At 46.8% G+C, this 18188-nt stretch overlaps 1 protein-coding gene and 1 long non-coding RNA gene across 11 annotated transcripts in view; one reads left to right on the top strand and one right to left on the bottom strand.

Annotated features, from left to right (window-relative positions):
- The first annotated feature begins 76 nt into the window (after nt 1-76).
- On the top strand, nt 77-4330 carry LOC115658566. Its single transcript, XR_004002338.1, has 3 exons — nt 77-240; nt 2348-2406; nt 3979-4330. It is a non-coding gene; the product is annotated as an uncharacterized LOC115658566 (long non-coding RNA).
- A 15-nt stretch (nt 4331-4345) lies between these two features.
- Nucleotides 4346-18188, bottom strand: part of PCSK6 (proprotein convertase subtilisin/kexin type 6) — a 154321-nt gene continuing 140478 nt past the window's right edge. For all 10 annotated transcript variants that reach the window (XM_030577701.1, XM_030577707.1, XM_030577705.1 and 7 more), the window contains 5 exons: nt 17319-17406; nt 10844-10947; nt 7210-7339; nt 5640-5752; nt 4346-4492 (listed from right to left, as the gene is read on the bottom strand). In XM_030577701.1, the coding sequence (XP_030433561.1) occupies nt 4365-4492; nt 5640-5752; nt 7210-7339; nt 10844-10947; nt 17319-17406 (563 nt within the window). In that variant the 3' untranslated portion in view covers nt 4346-4364. The remainder of the gene's footprint in view (nt 4493-5639; nt 5753-7209; nt 7340-10843; nt 10948-17318; nt 17407-18188) is intronic.

Raw genomic sequence — 18188 nt, 5'->3', positions numbered from 1 at the left:
CACAGGCCGAGCGCCGAGCCCACGAGCGCCCGCTTCTGGGCCCCGCCTCCCAACGCCATAGCAACGGAGGCAGCCCCCGCCCCCCATTCCCTTGAACTCAAGGCCGGAAACCTGCCCGGGGTGATTTGACGTGACGGGCGTGCGGCGCGAGTCGCTCGGTGAAAACCTCTGGGCGGGTTAGGCAGCTCCGAGCACAGTGGAGCCTGTGGCCCGTACAGAGGTGGGAAGGTACCAGACAAGGTAACGCCCTTGAGTGGCTTGTACGCAAAGTGCCTTCAGAATGCAAAAAACGTGCGTGGGAACCCCCCACCCGAGACCTGTGGGCTTGCCTGGGATTACATGAAGCCAAGAGTCTCTGGCTGGGCTGAGGAGAGGTCAGGTGGAAATAGGGTGACCAGATGTCTTGATTTTATAGGGACAGTCCTGATTTTTGAGTCTTTTTCTTATATAGGCTCCTATTTCCCCCCACCCCTGTCCCAATTTTTCACACTTGTTGTCTGGTCGCCCCAGTTGGAAGCCTGGAGTTTTCTGTTGCAAAAATATTTGTATCTTGTCAAACTGACTTTTCATGGAGCCCCACAGGGTGGTGCACTAGCATCAGGTGAGGGGCAAGGTGTGTTGCCAGAATAGGGGGGTGACCCAGGACTAGGATAGTCGAGCTGTCTGCAGGTGAGGATCACGGTGCATTGGCAAAGCTGTGCCTGAGACCATAGAGTGCTGGGCTGCTTAACGCCGTGTTCTACCCGCTTTTTGAAAGTAATGAAGAGTGAGAGAACTTCCTCTGTACAAATGCCTGGCGGCATCCTGGCTAGAAAGGCTGTTTCCTTTGGACACAGCTGGATCTGAACAGATTCCACACCATTCCCCCAGCGTGAACATACATGAACCATCAGTTCAATAACTGCCCTCCCCACCTCCAGTTACAAGTGCTGATGCTCGCTCCTGCTTAGTTCAAACACAACACCGGAAGTTTGTGTTGAACATCAGTCCCCATAAACACCTTCCTGGCTCAGGTATTTGCTAAGGTTATGTTGGCCTTTCTGCCACTAGCTGCTGTCTCCAGGCCTTGAGAGCTGAGCTAGAAACATGTAATTGTCTTGTCTGACCTTCTGCATAAACACAAGGTCATTGAATTTCACCAAAGGAAAATAAATTGAGGGAGATCCAGTTCGAACATCTCTGCTAATCTCACCTGTGGCAGTAAATCATGGGGAGAGAAGTAATCTCACAAATAACTGATCATTTTAGGGCCTGCTAGGTTAAAACCACAACCTTGAATTCCATCTGGAAGCACCTACCCAATTTGCACCCACAGTCAGGGCCGTCTGGGGGGGGGCAAGTGGGGCAATTTGCCCCAGGCCCTTGGCACCACAGGGGCCCCCACAAGAGTTTTTCAGGGCCGCTGGAGCGGGGTCCTTCACTCTGGGCCCCAGGAGCTTCTTCATCTCTGGGTCTTCGGCGGCAATTCGGCAGCAGGGGTCCTTCCGCTCTGGGACCCACTGCCAAAGTGCCCCAAAGACCTGCAGCGGGGGGTCCTTCTTCCCTGGACCTGCCACCGAAGTGCCGAGTCTTCGGCAGCAATTCAAGACCCCAGACCCCCTGAATCCTCTGGGCGGCCCTGCCCACAGTTGAATTGCAGGCACAACTCAGAGCACTTGTGCCCTTTCTTACCTGACAAAGATGCAAATACTCAAGCTTTGCACCTGCAAACAAAGAAGCCAGGCCTTCGCCAGGTCAAAAATTGGATCTACACCACCACAGTAAAGCCATATTGAGCCTGGGAGTCTATTTGAACTGTCCCACCAACACAATGATATACGGCCCATCCTCTGCAGTTAGATTGTTACAGCAAGGCATGTTGGTTTAGTACTCTGGCTGCAGTGATAGGATAATGCTTTTACTTTCATTTAGTTCAAAGCCTGCAGCCACATTGCCTTGTGCTGCAATTCCAACAGAGCTCACCAAATAAGCAGGGCTATCTGGGTTAGTGCCTGGATGGGGAACTAAAGAACAGCCAGGTGCTGTGAGAAGTAGTGGTGGACATTTTCTTCTCTCAGAATAAGTGATGAAACGATGTCCCAGCCTGGCCTTAGAGGGCACCATTCTGCTGGAGCATACATCTTTCAGCATAAAAGCAAGGTTCCTGAGCACCAGGGCTCATTAAAAATTGCCTAGAACTTTTCTTAGGCGGAGGAGTCTTCTCCTCTAGGTCCTGGCCAAATTCCAACTTGGGTAACTTTGTTCTGCCTACCTAAATGTGATAAGATGTTCTTCACTTTCTGCCATGACAATCCCGTCCCGTTGCTGTGTGTTGCTAGCTGCCATGCTATGTGTGGTTTGTATGCAGGTTTGCAAAGCAGCTTGGGAGCCTTCAGGATGAAAAGTGCTATGCGCAAATCATCATTAGTAAGTACCTTGGATTTTTGCGTGATCTAAACTTCCTCTGAAGGTACAAGCATTGGTACTAGTTAATGAGAATGGGTGTGTGCCCCTCTGCAGAAGAAATGCATCTCCAGCAGTAAGTACATAGTTAACCCCCCAGCAAAAAATCTTGAACAACTGACTTCTGACCCTGATCCATCAAGCTATGTCCATCAAAATAATAAAGACTTCACAGAAACATCACACACTTGATCTGACTGGCCTGAATGACAAGATAAATCCATTGACCTTGGCGTCTTGGAAAGAGTACGGTCTCACTCATTAGTGGATGGAAACAGTTTATTAAGTTTGTGGTCAGTTCATAGAAGCTTTGCCTTTACATGGTTGTTGATCCATTCAGTTTTATGAACAATGACATTTGGCCATCCCCTGTTCACCTGGCTGAGGTTTTATTGGACAGGCCCAGACAGGGTGAAAATAATTTGAATTAAAAAAACACGGATTCTTCCTGCTTCATAAAGAACTGATAAAGCTTTTACTGTGAATTTCACTGGCAGAAGGTTGAACTTGTTAAAACTATCAATGAAAATCAGAACATGCAACATAAGAAATATCGTCTACATATGTCTTATGAAAATAACATCTTTGTAAAGTCTGGCAACAGAGGTCCCAGAGAAGGGGAAACACCTGAATAAGACACATAAAAGATTCCACACTTCCCATAATAATAATAATAATAATAATTAATAATAATTAATAATCTATGGAGAAATACAGTATAAGTTATTATAAAAAATCTCAGGGCAACATAGCCAAAGAAACTTTAAACAATTATACAAACACCACATGACATTCTGTTTGGAGACAGAGTGAAGAGATTCTGATTTGTTTTAGAGAACTGAGCTGGATAGGGAAGGCATTTCCTGACCGGATCATCGGCATCGGGATTTCTTAGAGGTGTTACATCCATCAAAGTGTTGTCATATAGAAGAGGCTTTGATGCAAAGTGCTGGAGGGTAAAAATACAGGAAAACTATCTTATTTAGCTAGGAGAGGAAGAACCTAACCGGTTTCAATGATTAGAACGGAGTTCATCAACAGCTTACTCACTATTTCAGAAGAGAAATGGATTCAGTAACTAATACTCCTGAGCCATGTGGGTGGACCCTTATGTCTGGCCAGCCTCCCACTGAATCAGTGGGGCTCTGTGCAGGGACTTGGATCTGCTTGCATGCAACCAGCTGGCAGGTTGAGGGCCCCAACAGACACTATGGGCTAAATTCAGACGGCGCTAGCAGATGCACTGGATTGTTCCTCTTACACTAACTCTGAATATGATCCTCAAGTCTCCAGTTATTGTCAAATTTATGGCCAGACAGAAACAGTTAACAACAGAAGCCAACAAGTAACCTGAATACTTTGCTTTACAGCTTTTATCGAGCAGATTATTTAGTTCAGATTACACAGTTCATCATGTTACATATGTAAAGAAAAGAAAATAGTGTACTGCTTTTTTTTTTGTAACATGGATTTTTATCAGTCATGAGCTAGCATAGAAGAACAGAAAGTGTTTAAACATTAATAGCTTCTTCTTAGACACACAGAAATCCTCGGTGCTTTCGAGTCCTGATCTCCTGCTATGACTTGGAATGGTTGAATCAAAAGGATTTTGACTAAGAAACAAGATGAGGTGTCTGGATCACACATCAGTCCTCATTCATGAGAAGCATTTGAGAGTATTAATATTGCCATTTGTTTTGTATCTTTGGGGCCTTAATTACCAAGAATAAGATCCTACCTAGATTTAATGCTATTCATTATGTTGCTATAGAAACAAATTGACAGAGATATTAAAGTTATCAAACTGATGTTAGGCAGCACCATGTAAACTCTCCCAAAGTTGAAAAAATAAACTTTTGTCCTAAAGGTTTGGCAAACTGGACTTGCAGGGTGGTGGAATTCCTGGATGCAGATACTGAACTTTATCCAGCCATGCGACATGTCTGACAGCATAACTGTACAAATAGCTTCATTTCACAGAGCTTTTTTGATTTCACAATCTCACAGAGAGTCTTGAAAGCTGAGGGGCTGCGTTCAGGAATAGGAGAATCTGAGAAAACAGATTAACATTTTAAATAAACAACCTCTCACAGGTAACAGGCAATGCAATTTGTTCCAGTGTTTGAGGAGAGAAAATGGAAAATAAGTCACTTTTTAGGGGTATTGCCACCTGTTTGTAATGAAGAAATGGAGACGCTTTGCGATGAGTGGGAGAATTAGCCCAAGGATGAAATATAATTAAATTCAAACACGTGTGTGTACTTGAGCAATAAGCAGATGCTTATCAGCCTTGCTGAGTAACCTGTGTTTCTCTTGCAATCATTGTGTAGATACCATGATGGGAGAAATCATAGTGCTGTTTCAGGTCAGGAATTCTGTAACTTGATTTAATTTGAGTAGGTCAATTATATGTTCCATAAATATGAAATCACAGCATCCAACATTCTCCCTGCTTTTGTTGTGAGGAGAGAATGAAGAATCAGGAGCATTTTGTTGACTACAGCCAGGGGATTCTTGGGAATGTAGATAATTGGGAAAGGTGCAGCTGAAGGATTTTTCCTTATGTCCCTATACATTTCTCTCATCTATTCTCTGATTTGATTCGAAGACCAGTTCCACTTGAATTCTAGGAAGCTTTTTATTATTATTATCTGACAGCATCCTAGGAACCCTGCAGCCCTATAGAAAGGGGAGGCTCCAGATCCACCAAGATACTTAGATGCCTAACTTCCAGTGAAATCAATGGAGTCTAAATGCGGCTGAGGATTTGGGCCCAGGTCCCTGTACAGAAAATACTCAATCTATAGGCTCAATCTTCAGCTGCACCAGGGTGTGTGGAGACCAGGGGAGGCAAATGTATCTCTAAGTTGCCTTTCAGCCTTCCTGCATCCTTGGGCCAGTGTAAGTTAGTGCAACCACAGGGATGCTTTAACTAATGCTAGCTGTAACAGTCCCATGGGCCGCTCAATGGCTCTGAATAACCAGAGCACAGTGGGCGCTGGCCATGCCCTGACAGGCCGCATTTACAGAGATGGGAGAGGGTGATGTAGAGCTGATTCTAATGACTTTATACCATTGGGGAATCCCTGATGGCAGGGAATCTCCAGCTGCCCCTTTAGGGAAGCTTTAAGACACATCTGTGCTATTGGGGTATAAGCCTGGGGTCTTTATTACATGTTTGCCCTCTCGTTACGTACCGTCCATGCAGGTTACATTTGTGATGCATGAGCCGATGCGCAGATTGAAACCTTCCTTACACTTGACGCAGTTATCCCTGGAGCCTTCACAGGCTGAGCAGCTGTCATCACATCTGACAAGGAGACAAGCGCACAGATATTTTCTCTGGGCACCACAACCATTTGTGTCGAGACCCAACAGACCATAGGGCAAATTCAGCCTCAGGGCACTGAAGAGAATGGGTTTGAACCCACTTACATCTAGACTGAACCAGCCCCTTTCTCTTTGGAAAACCTGAACCAGGAGGGGCTGAACTTCTTACTGGGCTGGTGATAGGACACGGGAGTCTTTCACCTCCACTTCACATTTGTTTCTGGTCAGTAGTGATCAATAAGTTGCCATACTCTGACGGCCTTGGGTACCTGGGGGTGGGGGGGAAAAGAGGTCCCAGCTATTTCCCTCCTCCTTCACCTTATTAACAAAAAGATTAAAACAAAACTAATTTTAATATTCACAGACAAAAAACATTATGCTGGAGAACACACATCAGGAGTTTAATGGTTTAAAAACCACCCAAGAAAGTTGTAATTACCCCAAGCCCAGGACATCCAGAGATAAAACTTAAGAAACCCAGCCATGTTAAAGTACAAAATGCAGTTAAGGCTCTTAAGCAAGTTTAACTCTGCCCTGTAGAGATGCCATGATCAGTAATGCTTGTTTCGGGGGACAACTGCCACATCCCCAGGGTTTCTAAATTAATATGTACTCTCCAGTTTCACAGAGTTTTTTGTCAGGGAATAAATAAGTGCAACATCTCTTCTCTGCATCACTTTTTTTACTCCATTTTTTGAGGAAGAAAGGCAGCTTGGATCAACTACAGAGAGTCCAAGTTCTAAAGTGGAAGGTGATGAGACAGAAAAAAAAGGAGCAAGGTCAGACATTTCTCCTGTCTAAAGGAGACATGATTTAGATGTAGTGATGGAACCTCCCAAAGGAATGAAACCTGCCGACTGGGTTTGATACTCCCTGGCGAAATTAGAACATTTGGTTCTACTATTAAATAGTAATGTTTATTCCTTACATATAATTAGGTGAAATTCAATAAGAGTCTCCACTTAGGTCAAGAAACTACTGTTTGCAAATGGACTAGAATCTGGTTTTCTCCTGGTCCTGAGGCAGGACTTATTATGATCGTTTGTTATTTGTATTATTGTATCCCCTGGGAGCCCTAGTCATTGACCAGGACCCCATTGTGCCAGGTGCTGTACAAATAGAACAATCAGACAATCCCCAAGGAGTTTACTATCTAAGAATGCTCCACGCTGACACTTTTCACTAGTTACCCATATGAAAAATCAGCTCTGCTGAAGAATTTCCAAAAGCTCAGGGCTTGTTTGACCATTTTAGTCGGTCTAGTAAACAGCATCAACCAGCCAGTTGTTTTCAGGATTTTTATCTTCGTTCCCCGTTACACACGCTATCAGCAGCCCCACTCTGATTGCCGATATATCCAGTCAGCTATTAAGAATGGCTCCCTGTGCATTTCATCACACTAACTTCAAAGGGAAAGATCTCAAGAGGACACTGTACCTTGTGCAGACTTTATAAGGTAGACCTGGCACTGCCTCAGGGTAAAATCCCTGGCTGCAAGCAGGGACACATCGCCACTCGTGCAGGTGGAAATCTTTGGCACATTGTATGCATGCCTCTTTGCCTGGCCCTAGGGAGAACAAGGGAGATGTGAAATATTATAGTCTGCTACAAAGACAATTACTGCATTGTGTTACCATGACTGTGTTGGACAGGAGCCAGAGACACTCGGGACTAGGAGTCTGCTCTGTTCCAGAAGGCTGTGGCAGAATAAACAAGCTGCCTGAGACTATTGTGCCAGCTGGACTCTAAATGGTTCCTCAGCTCATGCCCACATCCCAGGCCCAGCAAAGACCCAGCTAACCCAACAGCCTGGCTAGAAAGGACCTTCAAGAGATGCCGACAGGCCTGGGTGTGCAGCTAAGCGTAGCCTGACATTTTTAGGAACATGCACACTGGCCACGCCCTCAAGCGCCCACACCCTCTGATCTCCACTGACTTTCTGACTGTTTTTGACCCTGCTGTTAGATACCCCAGACAGAGACACCAAGACAAAGTACCAGCCCAGAATTGTCCCCTACATGGCCAGCCCTTCGTGCATATGGTTAACTGTCAGTTGGGAAGGTTCGGAGCCAGGAGAAGACGGCAGGAAAGGCAAGCAGGAAAATCTGTAAGTAGGGAAGGTCACGGGGTTTGCAGGAACAGCGCAGCCCACCAATCTCTCCCTCTCTTCCTGCACCAGCATCCTCCTCCGGCTGCAGCCAGTTCCTGATGCTTTGAGGAAGGGAAAATCAACATTCCACAACACACCTAAGCAAATGTTATGGCCAAGATGGAGCAAGGAGGGCCACTTTGCCCTACTCCTCACAACCTCTTTGGGTTATTTGTATGCTGCATTGTAAAACCGGGTCTATGGGACCTGGGCTTATGGAGTTGGTGTTTCCAAGCCCGCGCTTTAGCATCCACACTGCATCGTAAACCTGGGTTTATGACTGCTGGACCCGGGTCTCAGACTTGTGCTGACGAATCCTACTGTACCCAGCAGACCTTAATCAGGTCTGCAGCTTGACCTGCGTCCACACTGCAGAAGGACAGGGCCTGGATTCAGGTTCTGACCCACCCCTCTAGCGGGGCCCAGGACCTGGATCCTGAGTGTCTGGTGACCTGAGTCAGACTGATCAGTGTGTGGATGGAAGCAGAGCTTGGACTCAGACCTGACACGAGCCTGGGCTTAATGTACAGTGTAGACATACATGGCTGGGCCAGGCTCCCAGGAAAGTCCTGCTCCTTTTTGTCGTGACCACCAGGTGGTGCTATGTTGTAGCACAGTCTCCCTGCAGCCGCTACTGTGCTTCAGCGTTGCCAGCCTGTGTGGTTCTTTGCCAGTTTGGGCTACTTTTGAGAGGCCTCGGCAAGCAAAAATCTTGAATCAGCAACAACGGGTGACTTTTTGGGGCTATAAGTTACCTTCTTGGGTGACTAGATACCCCAGGCAGAGAGAGAGAGACAAAGTACCAGTCTGACGTTGTCCCCTTCACACCAGCCCTTCATGCATGAGAAGATGACAGGAAAATCAAGCTGGAAAAACTGCACTTTGGGAGATTTTATGTAGAGCCCAACTGCTCCCCTGTCCCTGTCTCTTTGCTGCCCCCCTGGTGGCCTGTCGAATGACCAGCACAAGTGCAGCTAGACCCAACCCACTTCCCCCAGGTGGCAGAAGCAGGGACGTCCCTAGCTATTCTGGGGCCCTACACAGCCCTCCCCCCCACGAGGGGGCAGGGTTGGCTTGGGGAACGGGGGGGGGGGAACAATGCCCCAGTACCCACCGAAGGCGTGGCTGGGGCTGGACCGCTGCACGTCCCGCCACTGGTGAGTGCAGGCCCAGCCCTACTTCAGTCCTCAGGAGAGGGGGGTGGAGCAGGGGCAGGGGCCATGGGAAAGAGGTGGGGCAGGAGCTGGAGTGGCACGCAGCTGCACAGGGCACCAGGAAATTCGGTAGACTGAGCAGTTCAGGCTGAGAACAGATACTGTGGAATTCCACAGGATTCATGGCAGGAGCTCAGTTTCCGGATGATAGTAACGAGAGCCAGACTTGATTTTATTTTCTGGAAAACATTGCTGAGATACCGTAGAGACAAACAGCAAGAAACCCGGACTGATGCATTCTGGGCAACAGCGCTTCCTTCTCATGCGTTCACACGTTCTAGGTGCTGCTTACACCTTGATCTACTGCTTAGCTGTTGTTCAATAGGTAATATTTACAGGGACACCACTGGCTTGAAACCCAGTCCATATTGTTAAAACGCATGTCCTGTGTCACTGGCCAATGTTTGTGGTTTCACAATTAATATTTTCCCACTTTTAAAAATAATTTTTCTCTCACTGTTGCTGCGTGAGAATAAATCGATCACTCCCCTCTGATTGGCTCACCTGCACTCTACCCACTAACCCATCTCCCAGCATTTAGTGCAACGTTCCAAGCCCCAGAGCCACCATATTTTTATTTGTAAAGTCAATCTGTTCCCCAGGATGTGAAAGTTCTTCTCTCTCCCCCAAATTAACCTGGCCTGAAGATCAGAACTGGCAGTAGAAGTCCTGCCCCAGTGATGGGTTCAAAGTCTGATATTTTGGGCCCATGGTATAAATGGGAGCTGGATCCTTTTTCAGTGGGGGAGATTCCCAGCAATCCCTTCTAACCAATCATGCAATGACCCGAGGTAACAGACTTCAAACTCTTGCCATTTTTATGTGCCGAAAAGCTGTCTTAGGTCATTTTTAGAGGGCTCCCCCTGAGCCTTGTTCAACTAAAGCGCCTGGCTTCACAGGTGTAAGAATACAAAAAATAAAATTAAATTAAAAAAATGTAAAAACACTCCCTAAAGCTTTTGTAAAAGACAACTGCTTCTGCTGTCCATCCAGCAGATGCAGTATCCACGGCAGCACAGGAAAGGGTTTGCTGGGCACTTGTGAGCAACGTGACCGTCCCAAGCTCAAAGTGAGCCCACCCTTTATGTTTGTACCACATCTACCACCATGGGGCTCCACCTGGTTGTGACTTTTAGGCCCCATTTACTTCTATACATGCACATGCAGATGGTGAGGGCAGAGGAGTGGCATTTTGTAGCTCACCTGGAGAGAATTCTTCAGTAGGGGTAGCCCTATCAAACACCCTGAAAAGGACTCGGTCTGTTAACAGGGCCAGCTGTGGGCACCAGTGTTCCAAGCATGTGCTTGGGGCAGCACTTTTCGGGAGGGGGGCACTTCAATGTGGTTTTTTTTTTTTTTTTTTGCTTCGGCGGTGGCAAAAAACTTAGAGCCAGCCCTGTCTGTTAAAGACCGGGGGCCGCGATCCCCATGGAAAAGCAGCATGGTGGGATGCTTTCCCATTGCTGTGCTGGGCTTTGCACAGCGAGCGAAACGCTCTGAGCCCACACAGCCATTTCTTCTCCTTCCACAAGCTGCTGGGTTAATTTTTGCACTGACCCAACGACGCTGCTTCAAAGCACACCTTATGCTCTATAAGGCCAAGTGCTGTTGCACTGCAGAGCAGCGAGTTCCCGGCTCAGGCACAGAGGGCTGGGTTTAACGCCGTTTGGAAGAACGGCTCGGGACCACGTGCAGATGAAGAACATACCGACACATGTCTGGCAGCTCGCGTGGCACCTCTCACATTTCCGGGTCTCTTTGCTGAAGTGCATGCCTGGCTGGCATTCCGGTAGACAGCCTGCGCCTAATGGGCTGTTGGAAAAGCAGGGAAGAAAGTTTTACCAAAACACACAAATACTCCCCCAATCCCTAGTGATTTCACCATTGAGATTTCACCTTAATACAAGCCTCCGTGTAAGGACTGGGCAGCCTGAGACAGCTCTGTACCACCTTCCCCAAAGCAAAGTGAACCCAGCAGACCCAGTCTCCATAGGATCTGCCCTGGGTAAGGGAATCCTTATGTGGCACAGAGCCATTGTAGTTGCTTCAACACCAGCCCCTCCCTGCTCTGATGCAGGGAACATGACCAGTGTTTCCCTGCACCCCTGTCTGTAATGGGCCCTCCCGGGGCAGCCTTCAGGCTACTTATGCCAAAAGATTGGCTTGCTGTAGCGTGGCCAGGATCAGAGCAGCACAACTGTGGTTTATAGCTTAAAGCCTCCTCCCCCCACCTTGTATACCCTAACTTCCATTCCATGACTGCAGTCAAGGACTGGGCCCAGGAAGCCAGATTTTCCGCACTGGGCAAGATCTGCTTGGCGCAGTAGAGGAGAGGGGTTGTTTTTCTGGTTCTATGCCTGGCCCCAATGACTGCTCTAAGCTACACTAGCTGGCCCAAGGGACTGTCTGTCAGCTGGCTGGTCAAGTCTGGTTCACTGATACCAAGCTTAGGCCCCGGTCACATCTTGGTGGGGGCTGCCACAGGGATCCAACTGCTGGATTGGAGCGTTAACAATTGATTTACAGCCCTTTCCAGGACATCGCCCTAAACACACCTAAACACACAAGAAGAAAGTGAAGATTTTTTTAATCTGTACTTCCGTGGCCCCCTCTGCCTGCCCCCAAATATTGTGTTATTAGGGGCAGCATGGTTTAGCAGATAGCCCAATAGACTGAGGATTGGAAAGGGTTTCTAGCCCAGCGTGGCAACCAACCTGTCGCGTGACCCTGGGTGAATCACTTCAGTCCACCGGGCCTCTGCTTCCCTCCCCTTTGTTTGTCTTGTTGTCTATTTAGATTGTACGCTGCTCAGGGCAGAGCCTGCCTCTCGCTATGTGTTTGTGTACAGGGCCTAGCACAATGGTGGCACTGATCTCGGTGTGCTCCTGTAATACACGAATGCCCAAAACAACAACGTTTAAAAACACGTGAAAAACAAAAGCACAGCACCGCTACCTGCTGCCTTCTCTCCCAGCTGGACAGAAGGCATCTGGAACTGAGCCAGCACTTCAAAAGACATTCAAATCCTTCTAGGGATGCACTGCCCCCCTGCCCCTTCAAAAAAACCTGCTGTAGGATCTTTAATGAAGTGCTCAAGAGGAAAGGGAAGGTTTTTAAAAATAAAATAAAAATAAAATAATAAAAAATAAAAGACATGGACAGCTGGCCCAACTCTTCGAAAGGCCTGTAACACAGCACACTGTTGGATCTTTGCAAGACAGAGAGATCATATCAAGGGTTTCTCTCTTGTAGAGGGTGTTTCTCCTTTACTACCAGGATGCCTGGCTTTTGAGGAATTAAGCTGTTTGTTTTTTATTCACTGATTGGTCTCATGCCGAGAGTGCCAGCTCTTTAGGGCAGGGGCTGTGTTTTGTTCTCTGTTAATGCCATGGGGTCCAGGTCCATGACTGGGGGGCCTGGGTGCTACAGTAATACAAATAAATCCTCATTATTTTCTCAATACTGTTTGATTCTGAAGACTAGCAGGAATTCCTTTGGATTCGTGCAGCCTAAATCCCGAGGGCCACATCAGACTCCTGACTCCGCATCGTGCTGAGCAGTCACATGCCCGAGCAGTCCTAGGGTGCTGGCTGTTAGCTCACGTGAATATGGGGATCACAACTGGGCCTCGAACTTTGCAATGTAGCTTCCAAGGATAAGGTGCCACAAGCCTTGCAGTTGCTCTCAGCTGAGCAGAGCAGGGTCCTACCTATAGGAAGGATGGACTGGATGGTGTTGGAGCATCCACAGTTACTACAGCTACCATGGATTAAATCTAAACTTTATTACACTAGTATTAGGTGGCCATTATATGGACCCCAAAGGTGCTGTGTTTTGAAACAGCACGTCTGCAAATGATCTGGGTTCGGATCCTGCCAGCCACGTTCACAGTACGTAGAAGACCAGCCCTTACTCTGTGATTACTCCTATTGGAACCAACAGGGCTGTGTGTGCAGAACGGCGTTACTCCATGGGAATAAGGGTGGTAGAATCTGGGACTTAGCTTTTAGTGTGTCCAGTGTATAAAGTGTGTTTTTAACCAGAGATGGGCCCAAGCCCAGAAATTCAGGCCCAGACCCCTAATCCAAGGAGTTCTGATCCAGACTGGACCCATCTGCAGTTTAACACAAAGCCCTCCGAACAAAAGGCTTTGCTGCACTCACAAGCCAGATGTGATTGACAGCTCAGCCATGCTCTGAAAAACCATAGGCCCCCCAAGGACCCTTCTCTAGGTTTCAGAAATGAGCAGAAACAGAAAGTTCTTATTGGAGATGCTTCTGTTGGGCCCTTAGTGCTTTAATGTGACAGAGAGGATTGGATTCCCAGTTTAAAAGGGTATTGGACAATAACAGGTAGCTTTCTATGGTTTACACCTGACAACCGGTTCCCAGTTCCCTTTTCTGAGGGACTGCAGAACCTTTCGGCGCTACAGATTTTTACTTCTGTGAAGCAGTGCTGTTCAAAAAGCCACTCTGTCCCAAGTACAGCCGGTTGACTGAATCAGACAGCTATGCACATGTCAGCAGAGGAGAACCAAATTCAGGACAGTGGTCACATGGGCTCAGCACTTCCAGTTTCAAACACTGAGACGAACCATCCCAGCTTCACACTTTTACTTTAATGGGGGAGAATTTTTAATGATGGGACTTGGGCTTCCAAAGACACTTCTGAAAATGAGCCCACGCCCTCAATCTCCAGTAGCACTGAACTCCCACCCAGCACAGCTGGGGTAAGAAGAGACAATAGTGGCTCTAAGCTGTGTTTCTACCTCCTCTCATTGTAGGGCTGGGCCCAGGGGCGGCTCTAGATATTTTGCCGCCCCAAGCACAGCAGGCAGGCTGCCTTTGGCGGCTTGCCTGCGGGAGGTCCCTGGTCCTGCGGATTCGGTGGCAGCCTGCAGGAGGTCCGCCGAAGCCACAGGACCAGCGGACCCTCCGCAGTCATGTTACCGAAGGCAACCTGCCTGCTGCCCTCGCGGCGACCGGCAGAGCGCCCCTCGTGGCTTGCTGCCCCAGGCACGCACTTGGTGTGCTGGTGCCTGGACTCGCCCCTGGCTGGGACCAGTGCACGTTAGCACCAAAGGAGCCATCTTGATTTAACACCTGCGTGAGGGGAGTGTGTGTGTGGAGTGTGTGTTTTTCCAGGAGCTGAGACTCTGAATTGCCATGCATAAGGAGCTATAGTTATGCCAGTATAATACCCCCTCACCTCCCTGGGACACTGACTCTGGTCTAAGCGTGACTTTTTGCAGGTTAGCTTATGTCACTTGGGAAGGGTTTAAGCTACCAAAATTAAATAAACAAATAAATAAACAAATAAGTAAAGTCACTCATATTGAAACAAGAGTGCCCACATGAGCTTTTGGTATCGGTGACATTGGGCTTTCGATCAATGGTCTTTATACAAAACATCCCAGTTGTACAACTAGACTGGTATAGCTATATTGGTATAAACGGTAAAACTTTCATGTTTAAATAAGGCCTAAATAAGGGACCTCTGTGTTCGTAGTATGCATTTTAAATGCACCCAAAATAGATATTTATAGGATCAACTCAATAACTCCTGTCACTAGGTAAACATCCCTTGTTTTGAAAAATCGGCTGCAGGAGACGTGCAGAACCGGGGAAGGTTCTGAAGTAACTCCCTGAGGCTCATGTAGAAACCGTACGTTGTATAATATTCAATGTAAACATTTTTATTTGGTCTTTTTTCCTTTTAGATGTCCTCCTCACATCCCCACCCCCAGCCCAGCTTATAAACAAACCCAGCAAAGGGAATTTAAATCAGACAGCATTAAGGGGATTAGAAAGAGCCAGTGAGAGCCAGAAGTGAGGTGGGAGACAGGAGCCCCATGCTGCATGGAGCTGAGCTCCCTCAGCTCCCGGTGATGTCCGTGCTGGGACAGAGTGCTTGGCAGCTGGTAGGGGTAGGCCCGTCTAGAGACAACAGGCATGGCTCCGACTCCCATGGACCTTAACAGGGGCTGGAGTAGGTGTAACGCGAGCATGATAGATAATATCATGCCTGTTAGCAGACTGAGGCCAGGTCTACACAATAAAGTTTTCACGGAACAGCTCTCTTGGTTAGGGGTGTGGAAGCACCACCCCACTAGCCAACAAAAACCCCAGTGCAGACACAGCTATGCTGACAGCAGAATGCTTCTGTTGACATAGCTAATGTCATCTGGGATGGCGGTGTTACTACTCTGACAGAAAAACTCCTTCTGTTGGCATAAGCCCCGTCTAACACTAGGGGACTCCACCAGTATATCTAGATTGCAAAGCATCTTCAGAGTGTAGACAACATCAAAGACACAAGTCAAAATGGTGGTCGGTGGTCAGCTAACAATCTGGGGCTGATTCTCCTCTTACTTAGACTGACTCCACTTACTGTCATGGATTTACTCCCAGATTTACACCACTCTAAAGACTCATAGACTCATAGACTCTAGGACTGGAAGGGACCTCGAGAGGTCATCGAGTCTGGTCCTGCCATGAGGGCAGGGGACTGAATACTGTCTAGACCATCCCTAATAGACATTTATCTAACCTACTCTTAAATATCTCCAGAGATGGAGATTCCACAACTTCCCTAGGCAATCTATTCCAGTGTTTAACTACCTGACAGTTAGGAACTTTTTCCTAATGTCCAACCTAAATCTCCCTTGCTGCAGTTTAAGCCCATTGCTTCTTGTTCTATCATTGGAGGCTAAGGTGAACAAGTTTTCTCCCTCCTCCTGATGACACCCATTTAGATACCTGAAAACTGCTATCATGTCCCCTCTCAGTCTTCTCTTTTCCAAACTAAACAAACCCAATTCCTTCAGCCTTCCTTCATAGGTCATGTTCTCAAGACCTTTAATCATTCTTGTTGCTCTTCTCTGGACCCTCTCCAATTTCTCCACATCTTTCTTGATATGCGATGCCCAGAACTGGACACAATACTCCATTTGAGGCCTAACCAGCGCAGAGTAAAGCGGAAGAATGACTTCTCTTGTCTTGTTTACAACACACCTGTTAATGCATCCCAGAATCATATTTGCTTTTTTTGCAACAGTATCACACTGTTGACTCATATTAAGCTTGTGGTCTACTATGACCCCTAGATCTCTTTCTGCCATACTCCTTCCTAGACAGTCTCTTCCCATTCTGTATGTGTGAAACTGATTGTTCCTTCCTAGGTGGAGCACTTTGCATTTATCTTTATTGAACTTCATCCTGTTTACCTCAGACCATTTCTCTAATTTGTCCAGATCATTTTGAATTTTGACCCTGTCCTCCAAAGCAGTTGCAATCCCTCCCAGTTTGGTATCGTCCGCAAACTTAATAAGCGTACTTTCTATGCCAACATCTAAATCGTTGATGAAGATATTGAACAGAACCGGTCCTAAAACAGAGCCCTGCGGAACCCCATTCCGCATTCAAGACCATTGATCGAAAGCCCATTTAATTAATGGAAGGCTTTATATTGACTTCTGTGGGCTTTGGATCAACCCTAAACAATGGGGAAACGAGACTTTTCTTTACCAATGACAATAACAATAAAATAATAATACTTAGCAGTGCTATCTGAGGCCCACTCAGGGCTATCTATACGTGCAATATGGCACTTCTATACCACAGTGATGAGTGCTGTAGATAAATTGATGGAATGTACATAGTGCTTTTCAGCTACAGCCGTGTTTCCCAAACTTGGGACGCCGCTTGTGTAGGGAAAGCCCCTGTTGGGCAGGGCTGGTTTGTTTACCTCCTGCATCCGCAGATCCGGCCAATTGCGGCTCCCACTGGCCATGGTTCGCTGCTCCAGGCCCTCAGCCCATGCTACTTCCAGCAGCTCGACCTGGAACAGTGAACTGCAGCCAGTGGGAGCCGCGATTGGCTGAACCTGCAGATGCGGCAGGTAAACAAACCGGCCCAGCCCGGCCTGGCCCGACAGGTGCTTTTCCTACACAAGCAGCATCCCAAGTTTGAAAAACACTAAGCTACAGGATGAGTTATGTTATATAATGATTGCTCCCTCCTTTGAATTTCCTGGCTTTTGGCAATTTGGATCACAGTCGTAGTGTTATTGAAACATAAATATCTATTTTTTAAATTCTGCTTTTTGATTTATCATAATGTGCAGATTTCACATCAGTTTCTTTAGTTTAATATAGAGACAAACATTTTGAAAGTTAATTTTACCTGAATCCATCCTTGCATAGAATATGTTTATCTGGATCACTAGCACATTTTTTACAGCTTTGATGACATTCAAGACAGAGTTTTTGACCTTTTAGAAACAAAGAAAGTCAGTATAAATAAAATCTGCCCAGAGAAATGCAAGCGGCAGTCTAGCCACAATGCACAAGAGAGATCTTACGAGTTGAAAAGTCCTGCAGTTCAGCAGCTATTTGCAGGCAACAGCTTACAGAAGTAGAACAGCATTTTCATCATATCGTGAACTCTTTGTATTAAAAGGACATACAGATGGGTGGTGTTCAGACTATGTGGATAACTCAGAGGGACACACACACAGTAAATACTTACTTGATTAAGCCAACTTGGCTAGGAGTTTTATGATGTTTCTGGTTCAATAAATGCTGCTTCTCATTGATATCAAATTATCCCCATACATTTCAATAGGCCAGAAACTGCACAAATTTGTGTGGGTTCTTACACATGCTATGGGCCCGATCCAACTCTCATTAAAGTCAATGGGAGCCTTTAATGGGAGTTGGATTGGCTCTAGATTGTCCAAATTCTCACTCAGACAAAGCTCGCATTGACTTCCATGGGATGTTTTGTGCTGATGGGGCCTCATGGATACATTAAGTATAGACTGATGTTGATCCACCATGTGAGTAAAGTGAAGCAGCAGCATTTCTATTCCTGCCCACAGCTGGATTTATTAAAAATGTTCACAGTGCTGTCCATGGCTACTCATTACAGACACAATGGAACAAAAGGGAGTATTGGCAGGAAGGGTTTGGGGAGGAATGACATTCCAGCCATTAGACTCACAAATGTGACCTTTAATATTATGAGGATAAACAGTATTTACAATGGGATATT

This window comes from Gopherus evgoodei, chromosome 10 (genome assembly GCF_007399415.2).
Source record: "Gopherus evgoodei ecotype Sinaloan lineage chromosome 10, rGopEvg1_v1.p, whole genome shotgun sequence".
NCBI lineage: Eukaryota > Metazoa > Chordata > Testudines > Testudinidae > Gopherus > Gopherus evgoodei.
The sequence above is the reverse complement of the archived record's forward strand: the minus strand, read 5'-3'. Positions and strand labels throughout refer to the sequence as shown.